General features: G+C 42.7%; 1 protein-coding gene across 2 annotated transcripts in view; it reads right to left on the bottom strand.

The window, feature by feature from the left end:
* Positions 1-17315, bottom strand: part of SENP1 (SUMO specific peptidase 1) — a 59486-nt gene that overhangs the window by 40992 nt on the left and 1179 nt on the right. The window contains exons 2-5 of one of the 2 annotated variants that reach the window (XM_016185224.2): positions 13935-14033; positions 8576-8623; positions 6885-7015; positions 5650-5734 (exon numbers count right to left, since the gene is read on the bottom strand). In XM_016185224.2, the coding sequence (XP_016040710.1) occupies positions 5650-5734; positions 6885-7015; positions 8576-8579 (220 nt within the window). In that variant the 5' untranslated portion in view covers positions 8580-8623; positions 13935-14033. The remainder of the gene's footprint in view (positions 1-5649; positions 5735-6884; positions 7016-8575; positions 8624-13934; positions 14034-17315) is intronic. The other variant, XM_007516230.3, reaches the window with a different exon arrangement.

Here is a 17315-nt window from a genome sequence, read left to right as displayed (position 1 = left end):
CCCTAGTGTGTGTGTGTGTGTGGGGGGGGGGGGGGGGGTAGAAGTTACACAAGCACTCAAACAGTGCTGTGGGCCTCTCTCTTTCTATCCCCCTTCCCTTTCAATTTCTCTATCTATTTAAAAGAAAAAAAAAAAAAAAGGAATGAAAGGAAAAAGAATAAAGAATATAGACCCAGGGACCTGGTGGTGGCACACCTGGCTGAACACACACATTACCTTGTGCAAGGATGCAGGTTCAAGCCCCTGGTCCCCACCTGCACGGGGAAGTTTCCCCAGTGGTAAGGCAGTGCTGGTCTCACTCTCTCTACTCCCCCTACCATCTTGATCTCTCTGTCCTATCACACACAGAGGGGAAAGAACAAGGATATAGACGCTTGGTATTCACAGATTTGAATCTCTTGATTGTTACTGCACAACCCTGAAGGTCTGCCACGTGGCACTGGTTTGTTGAGGGACTAGATGTAACTTAGCGGAAACTTTGCTCTGGGCTATAATTCACAGCATTGATCTAGTCGGTCAGCATCCCCATTTCTGGGCTATAATTCACAGCATTGATCTAGTCAGTCGGCTTCCCCATTTCTGGGCTATAATTCACAGCATTGATCTAGTCGGTCGGCGTCCCCATTTCTGTGCTATAATTCACAGCATTGATCTAGTCGGCCGGCGTCCCCATTTCTGGGCTATAATCCACAGCATTGATCTAGTCGGCCGGCATCCCCATTTCTGGACTATGATTCACAGCATTGATCTAGTCAGTCGGCGTCCCCATTTCTGGGCTATAATCCACAGCACTGATCTAGTCAGTCGGCGTCCCCATTTCTGGGCTATAATCCACAGCACTGATCTAGTCGGCCGGCGTCCCCATTTCTGGACTATGATTCACAGCATTGATCTAGTCAGTCGGCGTCCCCATTTCTGGGCTATAATCCACAGCATTGATCTAGTCGGCCGGCATCCCCATTTCTGGGCTATAATTCACAGCATTGATCTAGTCAGTCGGCGTCCCCCTTTCTGGGCTATAATCCACAGCATTGATCTAGTCGGCCGGCATCCCCATTTCTGGGCTATAATTCACAGCATTGATCTAGTCAGTCGGCGTCCCCATTTCTGGGCTATAATCCACAGCATTGATCTAGTCGGCCGGCATCCCCATTTCTGGGCTATAATTCACAGCATTGATCTAGTCAGTCGGCGTCCCCATTTCTGGGCTATAATCCACAGCATTGATCTAGTCGGCCGGCATCCCCATTTCTGGGCTATAATTCACAGCATTGATCTAGTCGGTCAGCATCCCCCTTTCTGGGCTATAATCCACAGCATTGATCTAGTCGGCCGGCATCCCCATTTCTGGGCTATAATTCACAGCATTGATCTAGTCGGTCGGCGTCCCCATTTCTGGGCTATAATCCACAGCACTGATCTAGTCAGTCGGCATCCCCATTTCTGGACTATGATTCACAGCACTGATCTAGTCGGCCGGCGTCCCCATTTCAACAGGCTTTCAATGCCGCCCTTATTTCCTAGTCACCATCATACACAAAACTGTTATGAAGCTTGTTTCATTTTCTTCTAACAAGTCACCTTTGAATGAGAGAGAAACTTCGATGGGACCGGGCGGCACACCTGGCTAAGCACACATACAATACACAAGGACCCAGGTTCAAGCCCCTGGTTCGCACTTTCAAAGACAGTTTCACAAGTGGTGAAGCAGGGTTGCAGGTGTCTTTTTCCCAACTCTACCTCCTCCTTCCCTCTCTCGATTTCTCTGTCTCTATCCAGTAAATAAATAAGATACTAAAACAAACATAAAAAAGGGGGGCAGGTGGTGGTGCAACTTGTTAAGAGCACAGAATATAGAGCATAAGGACCCAGGTTCAAGCCCCTGGTCTCCACCAGCAGAGGGAAAGCTTCAAGAGCAGTGAAGCAGGGCTGCAGGTGTCTCTCTGTCTCCCCCTTCCTCACAATTTCTGGCTGTCTCTATCCAAAAAATAAAAATAAAGCTATTAAAAATATTTTAAAAAGAAAAAGCAATTTTAACTTAAGACTGATATGGGGCTTAACTTGTGGTATGAGGAAAAACAGAAAAAAAAAATGTAACTCTCAAGAATTATATAGCGGGGGTCGGACTGTAGCACAGTGGGTTAAGCACACATGGCAAGAAACTTGAGGACTGGCAGAAGGATCCCGATTCGAGCCCCCGGCTCCCCACCTGCAGGGGGGGTTTGCTTCACAGGCGGTGAAGCAGGTCTGCAGGTGTCTATCTTTCTCTCCACCTCTCTGTCTTCCCCTTTCTCCATTTCTCTCTGTCCTATCTGGCAAAAACATCATAACAACAATAATAATAACCACAACAACGATAAAAAACAAGTGCAAAAAAAAAGGAAAATAAATAAAATAAAATAAAATATTCTTTAAAAAAATTATATAGCTAGGTAAAAGGTCAAGAGTCTGGTTAAACATTGCTGTTGTCAAGAACATGTGGGTCTGAGATGCTCACAGAACACTTGTGATATCAAGGGTCTACTAAAACTCTGAAGAAAAGTTCTATCTACACATATACGTTTTTATTTTTTATTTTATTATTTTTATTATTATTACTATTATTTTGCCTCTAGGGTTATTGCTGGGGCTCGGTGCCTGCACCACAGATCCACTGCTCCTGGAGGCCATTATTTTTCCCCCCCGTTTGTTGCCCTCATTGTTCAGCGTTGTTGTGGTGTACACAGACCATTTTTAAGTCATGCTATTGGCAATAGCTGACAAGGAAGGACAGAGTAAGGGCAACCTAAATCATGGGAAACACTGAACTAGACTATGGTCGGGCCCAAAACAGTCCTAAAGCACAGGCCCTGGGGTCTGAGATCGTAGAGCAATGACCTGATGTGAGCAATGACCTGATATGACCTGATATGCAATGACCTGATATGCACTGTGTGGTGCTTCCAAGCATGATTGGAAGTGACACACTGTGATCAGACACATTGGTAGCTGTAGCAAAGTGTATAAATATGTATTTAAAAGACAAATAAAGACAAAACATAAACAACTTCATGTCAGGTTATTTTGCCAAATAAGTTAACTCAGGCCAGATCAGGTCCTGCTATAAAATGAATTGAGAAAAAATTGGTTTTCAGAGCTCTTTTGATTTTGGAATTGCACATGAGATTAGGAATGTGCATATTAATTTCAAAGAGATTAGATAATAGCAGAAAATCATCACTAAAACAGTAATATGCAGATGAAAAAGTACATATAGAGGGCTGGGTGCTGGCACACTGGGCTGAGTGCACACGTTGCCATGCACCAGGACCAGAGTTCAAGCCCCTGCTCCCGTTCACAAGTGAAGCATGACTGAAGGAGTTTCTCTGTCTCTCCCTTCCCTCTCAATTCCTCTCTGTCCTAATACAAAAGGAAAAAAACACCAAGTGAAAAAAAAACTGGACTCAGAGGGACTCAGAGGGCCAAGGTCCTCAACTCCATCTCCAGTATCACTTATGTTAGACTGGCGCTCTGGTTCATTTTTCTCCTTCCTCTCTCTCTCCCTCCCTCTCTCTTTCTCTCTCTCTCTCTCCGTCTCTCCTTTCCCCCTACCCCTTCTCTTCTATAAATAAATAAATAAATATTTTTTAAATTAAAAAATAAAGAATAAAGAATATATGTACTGGATCATACAATGTACATAAAGTAAATATTAGGTTGTCAAGAAAGTCCTGGTGTGTTTTTCTATGCAAAAATGCATCATAACTGTTCCAACAACCCAATATATATAGACAAAAATGAGAAGTAATTCAGCTGGGGAGACAATATAATGCTTATGCCAAAAAAACAAACAAACAAAAAAAACCCTTCTTTCCTGGGGTTCAGTCACTGAACTCACACATCACCAAGAGGCTGAAGGCCCCAACTCCCACCAGCAGGGGGGAAGCTTCATGAGCAGTGAAGCAGAGTTGTGTCTTTCTCTCTCTCCCTCTCCTCTCAATTTGTCTTCCTATTTAATAATAATAATAATAATAATAATAGTAAAAATCACACCTATGACTCTGAGGCCCCAGGTTCAATCCCTGACGCCACAGAAGTCAGACCTGAGCAGTGTTCTGGTTAAAAAAAAAGAGAAAAAAGGTCACAGAATTAAGTAAAGAGTTGTGCTATAGTTAAAAGAGTATGAGTATAAATTTCTGTATAAAATTATTTATTATTAAGCAATTATAAAGTATTTTGTCAAATACTAAAGCAGCATATGAAATTGTAACACAGCCTAAGTTCAAACAGAAATGGTCACTATCTGATCACATAATCCACTGAGCTATCCTATCCTTCCTCTAAGATCAATCAAACCAAATTTTAGGCTCTCTGCTCATCAGAAAAGCTGTTTCAACAATAACAGTGGTAGAGCTAGACAGAACAAACTGACCTGCCCGTATAAATCATGCATATACTATGTACCAGCAACTCCCCACCCTGGGAAAGGAAGCCCAGGTACCCAGGGTGAAGTACCACCCACCTCAATGCCATTTAAATGTAACATAAATCAAAAAGAGCATCACACTAATGTCTTTTTAGGGGAGGAGACCTCATCTTGCTGACAGAGCGTCCCGATGAAGCCAAATAACAACAATATCTGCATTTCAAATTTATTCTCTCAACTTATAAAATCTCACTGGGGAAGGTTCAGGGGCACTGCGGGTATTCTCATACTTGTAGTTAAGGTGAGAGGTTAAAGAATGAAGAATGAAAAAATATAAGGCCACAACAATCTTCCCGGATCATACTATCAGGAAGCTAAGCACAAAAATACTCTTACTTCCCCCAAGATAGAGGCAGAAGACCATTGGAAGCTCAAACCTTAGGGAAGGCATAGATGAAAAGTCAGTGAGGCCAGAGCTAGGCATAGCCTGGAGAATGCAGATTTCTGTCAGGGATCACAAGTGGGCGAGGCAAGCCCTTCAATATGCAGGCATGGCTGTGGCAGGTACCAGATAGAAACATGTCACTAACATTTCCTGCCCTGATGAGGGACAAGCATGAGTAGGAAATTCTCAAGATTCATAGATTCAAGCAGAATAAAAACAGTAACTAGCTCTATGCCTTAAATCATACAAAATAAATATCCTTTACATCACATACACATAAACAAACAAAAAAAAGTCAAACAAATTGTTTTTTACAACAGTAGAATGAACAAGTGGGAGGATGGGTTCCAATGAAACTTATTCACTAGAAAATTAACATGTGGGGCCGGTGGTGGCACACTTGATTAAGCGCACCTTTCACAATGCACAAGGACCCAAGTTCAAGCCTCCGGTCCCCACCTGCAGAGGGAAAGCTTCACAAGTGGTGAGACAGTGCTACAGGTGTCTCTCTGTCTCTCTTCCTCTCTATCTCCCCCATTCTCTTCCCTCTCAACTTCTGACTGTCTCTATCAAATAAATAAATTAATTAAAGCACTTAAAAAATCATTTTTAAAAAAAGAAAATTAACATGTGGTTGAGACTAGGTAAGAATGAGAGCACAAAGACAGACATAATGATGTTTTAGTGGAGAAAATAGCATTTGCTTTGATGATGTTTTGACTTTTAGAGATGGCAAACACAATTTTCCAGAGGAAACCTAGAGACGGCATCAAGGGCCAGACTCCAAGTAGTGCCGTACCTGAGTAGTAGTTTGGATGGGAAGCCGTACTTCTCGTGGCACATGTAAAAGGTGTGTCCGAATTGCCTCGCCTGGAAGGCGAAATCTAGATGAAGAGAAGATTTTTCTTACATTGCATTTTATAATAAAATGTAACAAAAATTTACACCGGAAAATAGCTCTTCAAACAAGTCTCTATTTAGGGATTCAATATAATCAACTATATTTAATTAAACTGCAAACTGTAGTAAGACAGAAAAAACCAGACAGTTGGAAGAAATGACCGAGTCTTCAAAAGGAAAAAATGGGGAAAAAAAAAACCAAAATAACAATTCTCTAGGTATTCTAAGGAATTCAAAGAACACTCCTTAGACGGCAAGTCTGCACTGACTGTACAAAGCAAGCTGTACCACATACACAGAGGCCACCAAAATGTACCTGGCTTTGACTCTACATATTTATACATTTCCCCCTCCCAGCTATTTCATGCTCAAAACTTTGAAGACGCTATTTTAAAAGGAACCTGACCTCTGTGTTGGTAATTGTAATATTCCCAGCAACAATAAAGCTTTCTACAAGGTACTGTTTTCAAAGAGTTCATACGATAGATAGCCTGGCTGTTGGCTTTAATATATAGATAACAGAATTCCAGTGGTCCAGGAGGTGGCGCAGTGGATAAAGCACTGGACTCTCAAGCATGAGGTCCCGAGTTCAGTCTCCGACAGCACATGTGCCAGAGTGATGTCAGGTTCTTTCTCTCTCCTCCTCCTATCCCTCTCATTAATAAATAATAATAATAATAACATTTTTTTAAAAGGAAGGCAGAAAGGAAGAGAGAGGGGAAGGAACGAAGGAAGGAAGGAAGGAAGGAGGAAAGAAAGGAGAAAACAGAATTCCAAATACTAGAATCACTTCTTCTAAAGAGTTTATACATATGGGGCCAGGCGGTGGCGCACCTGGTCAAACACACACATCACTGTGCACAGAACCCAGGTTCAAGCCCCTGGTCCTCACCTACAAGGGGAAAACTTCACAAGTGAAGCAGGGCTGCAGGTGTCTCTCTGTCTCTCGCACTCTCAATTTCCACTTCCCCTCTTGATTTCTGGCTGTCTCTATCCAATAATAAATAAATAAATAAATATATTTAACAAAAAAAGCGTTTACATATATGCTTGCAATTTCGAGTGTATACCACATCGGGTGAAAACTTAAGCCAAGAATAACTCGCTGATTAAGGACAGAAAAACATTCCTAACCTGGTGGTCAGAAAGTTGAAGCTGGTCCTTTGGAAAACCCATCTGTGACAGAAGATGGGGCTTGAACATGGAGTTGTGGTTCATTAAAGTCACTTCTCCAGCATCCATCCTCATTCTATCAGCAATATCATCTGGGAAAAGAGACAAGATTAGTTCAAACCACGCAGTTCTTCATGATTGCCTCCTCGTCAAAAGACCTTTTCCCCTGATGTTTCCCCAGGGCCACCTCTACAGTCAAGTAAAACCTCTCCCATATAACTAGATATTGGCAAAAAAAAAAAAAAAAAAGGGAGTCGGGCGGTAGCAGCGGTAGCACAGCAGGTTAAGCACATGTGGCATAAAGCGCAAGGACCGGCGTAAGGATCCAAGTTTAAGCCCCCCACTCCCCACCTGCAGGGGAGTCGCTTCACAGGCGGTGAAGCAGGTCTGCAGGTGTCTATCTTTCTCTCCCCCTCTGTCTTCCCCTCCTCTCTCCATTTCTCTCTGTCCTATCCAACAATGACATCAATAACAACTACAACAATAAAACAAGGATACCAAAGGCAATAAATAAATTTTTAAAAAAATTTTAAGATGTCATTTTCAAAAATGTGCAGAAATTGGCTCATATGGAATTAAGAATTTTAAACAGTTCACAACTTGTACAAGTATTTTTTTAAAACCTTGTTTATTATTTTATTTTTTTGCTGTTATTAATTTTTGTTACCAGAGCACTGTTTGGCTCTGGCTTATGGTGGTGTGTGGAGGGGGGGATTAAACCTGGGACTTTGGAGCCTCATGTTTATGGGTTCATTTGAATAACCATTATGCTATCTACCCTCTGCCCAAATTATTTTTTTTAAGGAATCCTTGTAAAGTGATAGTAAAAAATAAATGAGGGCCAGGGAAACAGCCTAAAATTTATGCAAAAGACTTTCTTGCCTCAGTCTCCAAAACCCCAGATTCCACCCCAGCAGCATAATCCAGAGCTGAGTAGTATTTTTGTCTCTCATTAAATAAATATTTTAAAATATTACTCATATTTTTTTTAAAAAAAATATATATATACACACACACACACACACACACACACACACAACAAATCCACTGTTCCTGGCAGCCGGGCTGGACAGAGAGAAATTGAGAGGGGAGAGATGGGGAGGGGGAGAGAACAGATACCTGCAGACCTGTTTCATTGCTTGTGAAGCATTCCCCCTGCAGGTGAAGAGTAAGGGCTTGAATCCAGATCTTTGTGCGGGTCCTTGCACTTAGTACTATGTGCACTTAACCTGCTGTGCCACCGCCCAGTCCCAAAAATTATGATATTTTCATTATTTATCACAAGGTCCTGTATACAGAACTTGTTTGCTATTGTGTATTTGGCTGTTCAAAGAACGTTATAGACACTGTGGTGATCAAAAGGCAATTACTGGTACAGAGCACACTACGTAACTAAGCTCAAGAGGCCCCTTATTAAAGGGCAACACAGATCTGTAGCAGTAGCACACAGGCCCCACACAGAGAAGCCCCAGACTTGATCCTCAATGATCCCCAGCACCAACAGCCAGAGGTGAGTGGTGCTCTGGTCAAAATAACAAAACAGGATTAAAAAAAAAAAAAAGTAAGTTAGAAAGCCCCATTCTTTGACTCCAGCTTAGCTCATCAGAGTAACTAAAAGGAAAAAGGAATGAAGAACTATGCCATAGTCTTACCCATGTCAGGTCTCTTCACATCACTGACCTTAGTCAAGATACACAATTCTGGAAAAGAGTACAGAAAATAGAAATGTTACATACTGAATTATGTACTTCATCTAATTAAACAGGAAGCTACTCAAAAGTGCCATCTGTGTGCCTAGTGAAGCAGTAACGAAAGTTGGATGAAAGGATGGGAACTAAACCCAGCCTGAGGGAGTTCCAACACCCCTGCAACCCGTGTTTTCTAGTAATTACCAACTCCCTGCAGAATCGCAGAATAGTACAGCAAGTGGGGAGACTCTCTGGAGACTAAGTTATCTGCATATGCTCATAAAGTGAGTGACTTAACTGATTACAGCCTAGAAATCTTTCCCAATCTGTTGCTCTCCTACTTTATATAAGCAAATGACAGATCTTGTATCACCAGCGGCCCAGAGGTGACACAGTGGATAAAGCATTGGACTCTCAAGCATGAGGTCCCAAGTTCAGATCATCTGAGTCACATGTACCAGAGTGACACTCTGGCTCTCTCTCTCTCTCTCTCTCACTGATCAGCTAAGTAATAATAATAAAAGACTTATCTTCCGGGGCCAGGAGACAGCTCACACTTGCCATGCACAAGGAAGTGGCTCTGAACCCCCAGCCACCACCTGAGAGCACCGTGCACCAGGGGAAGTTTCTTCTCTCTCCCTGTCTCTCAACTCACTATGGTGGAGGGAAGAAAAAGTCTTCTGAGAACAGTGGAATCATGCAGGTACAAAGACTTGCGGAAGGCCTATCAGTAAGTACATTAATAAATTAAACTCAGGTTTTGACATATCTTACCAATGACCAATAAAGCTATTGATAAGGCTTTATCTAGGACTTTTACCCTCATGTTCAAAATACCACTGATCAAAGTCTATTTGCCTATATGAGAAATGACTTTCTTCTTAAGGTTTTGTTGCTTTAACATTGTTTTATAAAATTTTAAGATATAAGGTCACACCTACATAGCATGTGTATAACTCACTGTACCCACCCCAAGTTCATGGCCCAACCCCTTCCCTCTGATAAACACCAGTTTTCTCAGAATCTCAAAGTTTACTTTCTTTTTTTTTTGCGAGATCATTGGCTTTAGTTAGCTATAGTTCATATATAAATGAAACCACTGGACAGTTGTTTTTCACCTCTCATCTCATTCAGCATTACCACCTCTGGTTTCATCCAGAATATGTCACTCTAGGGATGTTGGTTCTTGGATTTCTACCCAAAGCAAAATGAGGTAGCACTCATTTCAGACTTATCACCATTTTAAACAAGTTTCGGGGAAACAGATATTATATGTATCATTTTAGGTTTTATTAATGTTAAACCACCTTTTCCCTCACTAGTATTTATTACTTATAAACACTTTATCAGTTTCTATTGATTATGTTACTTCTAAAGTGTGAATAGGATGGGGCCAGGTGGTAGTGCACCTGGTTAAGAGCACACATTACAATGCCCAATGACCTAGGTTCAAGTCCCTGCTCCCCACATGCAAGGATGGTGAAGCTGGGCTGCAGGTGTCTCTCTGTCTCTCCAACTACCCCCCCCCAATTTCTCTCTATCCAATAAATGAAATGAAATGTGGGTAGGTCTCCTACATCCAAGGAAATATATTTTTGTTTCTTTGTTGAGCCTGTCTTAAAAACACTCAACTTAGGGACTGTTTCCAAGGTAGACTTTAGTTTTGAAATTTGTATTTTTGTGTATTTACCATAATTTGTATCTAGTTTCAAACTGCCTTGGTATAGCTCACTTATTTTTCAAAATCATTACCAGTGATTGACCACTGGTTCACCAAATTGTAGTGTCTCAAAGCTGACTCCACACCTACACATATGCCCACTGCACCTCCACCAAGTTTCCTGCGACTCGCCTGATAACCCCCACAGGTGGAATTACTTTCTCCTTTGATGTAGTCCATCTTCCCAGAAAAAGCCTGCAGGGAACGAGCTTAATAAAGATACACCTGCAGGGGTCAGGTGGTGGTGCACCTGGTTGAGCCTGTGTTACAATGCTCAAAGACCCAGGTTTAAGCCCCCTCCCTGTCTGCACTTGTGGAGGGGGGAGCTTCACGAGTGGTGAAGCAGTGCTGTAGGTGTCTATCTTTCACTATCTCCTCTTTCCCTCAATTTCTGGCTGTCTCTATCCAACAAATAAATAAAGATAACAAAAAAAATGTTTTAACAAAATACACATGCATCTTGGTAGACTAGGGATGGTAATAGTTACATATTTTATAGTCTTTTTTTAAAAAAAATTTATATTTATTTTCCCTTTTGTCGCCCTTGTGTTTTGATTGTTGTTGTACTTATTGTTATTGATGTCGTCGTTGTTAGATAGGACAGAGAGAAATGCAGAGAAGAGGGGAAGGGGAAGACAGAGAGGGGAAGAGAAAGATAGACACCTGCAGACCTGCTTCACCACCTGTGAAGCGAGGCCTCTGCAGGTGGGGAGCCGGGAGTTTGAACAGGGATCCTTACACCGGTCCTTGCGCTTTGCGCCTCGTGCGCTTACGCCGCTGCATTATCACCTGACTCCCTATAATCTTATTATCATAGATACTACGTAAAGAGTATTTCATCGGGAATCGGGCGGTGGTGCAGCGAGTTAAGCGCACGAGGCGCAAAGCGCAAGCACCGGCGTAAGGATGCCGTTCGAGCCCCCGGCTCCCGACCTGCAGGGGAGTCGCTTCACAAGCGGTGAAGCAGGTCTGCAGGTGTCTGTCTTTCTCTCCCCGTTTTCCCCCTCCTCTCTCTTTTTCTCTGTCCTATCCAACTACAATGACATCAATAACAACAATAACTACACTAAAACAACAAGGGCAACAAAAGGGAAAATTTTTAGAAAAAGAGTATTTCATCAACTATATTGCATATCAAGACTTAATGGTCAGAGGTATTATTGTGCTCACAATTACTAAGCACACACACAAAAAGACTGACATTTAAAGAAACTACCATGATCATAAAAAGGCATCCAACTAAATGGGAAAAAATATTTTGCCAACCACATACCTGACAAGGAGTCAACAACCCAGCTGTACTAAGAATCTACAATGGGGGGGGGGGGTGCTATAGTCAGTGTTAGGTCTGTCAGTGCGAGATCCCCAGTTTGATCCTCAGAAGCAAATATGCCAGAATGATGCTGATTCTCTCTCTCACTCTCAACTAAATTTTTAAAAGAACTCATATAAATCAACATCAAAACCACAACTGGATTTTAAAACTGGGCAATGAACCTTGAGTATAGACACTTCTCCTACAATGATACACAGATGGCCAGGGGGCATGAGAAGATGTCCATCATCTCTTATTATGGAAAGGTAAGCCACACCACACCACACCATACCACAGTGAGGTGTCATCTCATACCAGTGGCAGTGGCTAGTTAGAGAGAGAGAGAGAGAAAGAGAGAGAGAAATGTTGTGGAGAGGACATGCTGAAAGGGAAAGGAAACTCTTGTAAACTACTGGTGGGGATGTGTACAGCCACCATAAAAAACTGTATGAAGATTCCTCAAAAATACTGAAATAGAAATCCTGAGGGTTAAGAGATAGCTCAGCCAGTAGGGTGCACACTTTACCAGTCTTGAGGCCTGAGTCCAGGCCTCCCCACATCTCATATGAGCATGGATAACATCAGAGGAGCTCCATGGATTGTTGGAGGAATGCTGTAATGTTTCTAGTTGTCTCTAAGAAAGCACAATGAGCAAAACTGACCTAGGGAAGGCCACAGAGCAGTGGTATCAACACCCAACACCCATGCAAAGTTCTGCACCACATTAAAGAAAGTGTCCACAGTCATCTAGTTACCCCACTGCCAAGTATTTAGTCCAGAAACGCAACAGTAATGCAAAGAGGTATCACTCTGTGTCTATCACAGCACTGTCACAATAGTCAAGAGCTGGAAACAATGTTAAGTACCAAGCAGTAGATGTTTAGCTGAAGTTGTGGTACATGCACACAGTGAATATTATTTAGCTTCTCCCCCCCTCCCTTTCTCTCTCTTTCCTTTTTTGGGGGTGGTCATCTCTGAGGCTACACCACTCCAGGCTGATTTCTGCAGAAACAGAGACCATACCACTGGAGTGTGCACTGATGTGGTGAGGGCGAGGGTCGAACCTGGGTTGCACAAGTGACTAAGCCGCACACTACCCAAGTGAACTAGTGAGTTTTCTTTTCTTTCTTCTTTCTCTTTTAACCAGAGCACTGCTCAGGTCTCCTCTATGGTGGTGAGGATATGAACCTGGGACTTCAGAGCCTCAGGCATGAGTCTCTTTGCATACCTATTATCCTATTTACCCGTGCCCAACTAGTGAGTTTTCTAGGCAAAAATGTGTCAGGACAGTTCCAACAACCCAATATTTAGACAGTCCCACTATTTAGCTTTTTGTTTAAGATTTTATTTATTAATGAGAAAGATAGGAGAGATAGAACCAGACATCAATCTGTCATACGTGCTGCTGGGGATCAAACTCAGGACCTCATGCTTGAGAGTCCAGTGCTTTATCCACTGTGCCACCTCCCGGACCATATTAATTAGCTTTAAAAAGACTAGATCCTCCCATCTAGAACAACACAGATCTAAAGGGCACTATGCTTTGTGGAATAAGCCAGAGAAGTAAGACAAACATTGTGGGGCCGGGTGGTGGCGCACCTGGCTGAGTGCATGTTACAATATACAAGGACCCAGGTGCAACCCTTGGGTCTCCACCTGCAGGGGGAAAGTGAAGCAGGGCTGAAGGTGTCTCTGTCTTTCTTCCTCTCCCCCCCCCCCATTTCTAACTGCCTCTATCTAATAAAAATAATTTTAAAAAAAGACAAATACTGTATTGTCTCTCATGTGTACTGTGAAAAAGAAACAAAATATGTGAACCAGATAAAAAATAAAATACTTTAGTTGAGCATATTTTTCTGGATTTCAGATCAAAGTAAATATCCCCTCAATCAGTGAAGCTGTGTCTTTTTCACCTTTTACTCTTCAGACCATTTTCATTACTGCCATGACCAATCTTTTTTTTTTTTTTTTTTCAAAAATGTTATTTATTTATTAGTGAAAAAGATAGGAGAGAGAGAAAGCCAGACTTCACTCTGGTACATGTGCTGCCAAGGGTTGAACTCAGGACCTCATGCTTAAGAGGTCAAGGCTTTTTCCACTGTGCCACTCCCGGACCATATGACCGCCTTTTTAGCTCCGGAGTCGAGTGGCTTTGCAGGAAAGACACACAGGCATGGTCTCATCCCTCCCACTGTCCTTTTCACTCAGAATAGGGGCAACACCACAGCACCACAGTGGACTTGCGTGCTATGACGCTATGGTGACAGGGCTTGAACCAGGAGCCCTACCTGGTGAGTTATTCCTCCAGCCCCAAGAAAAATGACAATTCAAAAGCCTGGTTCCCAGAATTCAAATTCTCTGCATTGAGACAGATGTAAAGAGAGAAGCTAGAAAGAAATCAAAGAATTTTAGAGGTTATAACCAGAGAGGTTACATGTCTCAATTCCCACAGGTGACAAGCAGAAATAAACAAACAAGTAAATCCTGGCTCCTTGACTCCCAAGGGCAGAAGCAGGAACTGAGCGTGGGGATGCACTCAGCACAGCAAGCATGCTAACAGTGCCCGAGGCCTGGGGTCAGGCCGCCAGTCACCACCTGCAATGGGGGGGGGGGGGTGGTGGCTTCATAAGTGCTCACGCAATGTTGCAAGTTTCTCTTAGCTCCTATCCACCTTCCCCTTCCCTCAATTTCTCAGTCTATGCAAAAATAAACAAAATGTAGAAAAATAAGTAAATAAAAGTACTGAAAAAATAAGGCAGAAAAAATTTCACATCTCTTAACACATTTTCATTTAAAGATTCCTAACACCTTGTAAAGTCAACATAATTCCTAGCTAGCTCTACTGGGAATCTACTGGGTTTTTGGAAAAGTCATGATCTATTTCTCTGTTTTTCATAGGCGAAAAGCCAAGACTTTCCCGAGAGCCCAATATAGTGACTTAGAATTTTAATAACTTTAAACGTCAGCACACTCAGCTATGTTTATGGTGTTTCCTTCTTACCACTTGCAGTACATTGGGGGAAGGGATATTTTACCACAAAATTCAACATGAAATGTTAAACATCACCAAATTCTTAGAGGCACGGCATTCTTCCATTTAAGGAATACAGTCTAATAATTCATTTACTCGATCACTTCGGTGACTTGATTCACTGGAAAAGCACAAGCAGTTACAAGTACTCAGATGAAGTCATGGTAATGGTTGAATTGGGAAGGAAAAAGGTAGCAAAGTCCTTGCTGAAGCAGAATGTAGCGCATGTAGTAAAAGACATCTGTGAGGTTACATGCAAGCCAAGTGGTTCTGTAAGAGAATGTTTAGAAGGGCCAGGTGTGGCGCACCTAGTTGAGTGCACAAGTTACAATGTGCAAGGACCCGGGTCCAAGCCCCTGGTCCCCACCTGCAGGGGGAAAGCTTCACAAGTGGTGAAGCAGGGCTGCAGGTGTCTCTCTTGTTTCTCTATCTCCCCATTCTTCTTGATTTCTGGATGTCTCTATCCAATCAATAAAGAAAGTAAGATAAAAAATAAATGCATTTTAAAAGGAGGATGTTTGGTCCGGGAGGTGGCCTAGTGCATAAGGCATTGGATTCACAAGCATGAGGTCCTGAGTTCAATCCCTGGCAGCACATGTACAGAGTGATGTCTGGTTCTCTCTCTCTCCTATCATTTCTCATGAATCAGTAATATATATATATGAAAATAAATATAAAAAAATTTTTAAGAGCATGTTTACAGTTATGATGAAAACTACCTAGAAAATATACACTGAGAAGCACTGTATAATTTGCTTTATACGGGACCAAAATGTAGGCAGAATAACTGGTGATGTAAGAAAGGGGAGATAACACCAATCCAGCACAACAGACTTTCATGCCGGAGACACCAAAGGTCCTAAGCTCCAGCCCTAGCACCATCCGCCAGAGTTGAGCAGCTCTGGTAAAAATAAATAAAGAGGACTGAAGTGAGGGATGGATCCTCCTTCTCTGAACTCTGGAAAACTGTATTTTTCACATGTCTCTCAATTAAACTCTTAAGACCTTCACCACTAAATACTCAACCTTTCCCACACATGAAGGTCTGCTGTGCACCAACACACACAGTGGACGGACTGGGGATACAGAGCTGAGTAAGAGCTGGTCTCTCCTGCTGAGCAGCTGTCTTGTGCGGGAGGTCAGACCCAAGAAAAGACAGTCAAGACAGCAAGACGATGGCTGCAGACACGGGTAGGTGGAGTGGGAGTCACCAGCACCAGAAAGGGAAGGGCTTCCAAAACAGTCAAGAGTTACATCACCTGACTCTCAAGTGGCAGAACCTGTTTTTTCATTCATTTTCTCTCTCTAGATTTGATTCCTCAGACAGGTGACAGGAAGAGGAACTTTACAGAGGAATTAGAATCAGGTGAAAACAAACAAAAATGAATGAGGCACTTGAAGATAAAAACGAATTAAGCTTCTATAATGAGACAGGGAGGAGAGTGGGAGCGGGGTCTAGAATTTCTGACATTGGAATGTTAAAGACACGCTAAAGGTTGCGTAGTCGTTACAAAAATCAAGAGCGTCTGTATTTCAACACGGGTCCTTAACACGAAACTATGGGTGTGGGCGAGCACCTGGGTAAGCATAAATGTTAACAATGCACGAGGGCCCCGGGTTCAAGCCCCGGCCCCTAAAGCTTTGCAAGTGGTGCGGCAGGGGTACAGGTGTCTCTTCCCTTCTGTCTCCCCTTCCCTCTTGATATGACTGTCTCTCTTCAACAAATAAGATAATACATCTTTGTTTAAAAAAAGAATAAGGATTCTGAACATGATACCGTCTACTCCACCATGAATATCCAATTGGAGCAAGGACCCTAGGACCAGATGGAGTTATTGACCTTGTCCACTGAAAGCACCAGCTCGCATGTCTCAGGCTCCAGGGGCTGCAGGTTCAATCCCTGGCACCACCTCATGCCAGAGCTGCACGGCGCTCCAGTCCCCACCCCCCTCATCTGCTCACATTCTCTCTCACAATAACTGATAAGTATATGCTTCTTTAAAAACAAAGAAAGGGGAGTCGGGAGGTAGCGCAGCGGGTTAAGCCCAGGTGGCGCCAAACTCAAGGACCGGCAAAAGGATCCCGGTTCGAGCCCCGGCTCCCCACCTGCAGGGGAGTCGCTTCACGGGCGGTGAAGCAGGTCTGTAGGTGTCTATCTTTCTCTCCTCCTCTCTGTCTTCCCCTCCTCTCTCCATTTCTCTCTGTCCTATCCAACAACAATGACATCGATAGTAACTACAACAATAAAACAACAAAGGCAACAAAAGGGGAATAATAAATAAAATTTAAAAAATAAAAATAAAAAAAAAAAAACAAAGAAAGAGGGAATCAGGAGGTAGCTCAGCGGGAAGCACACATAGCGCAAAGCGCAACAACCGGCATAAAGATCCCGGTTCGAGCCCCCGGCTCCCACCTGCAGGGGAGTCACTTCACAGGTGGTGAAGTAGGTCTGCAGGTGTCTTTCTCTCCCCCTCTCTGTCTTCCCTCCTCTCTCCATTTCTCTCTGTCCTATCCAACAACAGCGACATCAAATTAACAACAATAATAACTACAACAATAAAACAAGGGCAACAAAAGGGAATAAATAAATATTAAAAAAAAAAAAAAAGAAAGAAATCTTTTGGGGTCAGGCGGTGGC

This window comes from Erinaceus europaeus, chromosome 7 (genome assembly GCF_950295315.1).
Source record: "Erinaceus europaeus chromosome 7, mEriEur2.1, whole genome shotgun sequence".
NCBI lineage: Eukaryota > Metazoa > Chordata > Mammalia > Eulipotyphla > Erinaceidae > Erinaceus > Erinaceus europaeus.
Note: the sequence above shows the minus strand (reverse complement) of the source record. Positions and strands in the feature narration are given on the sequence as shown.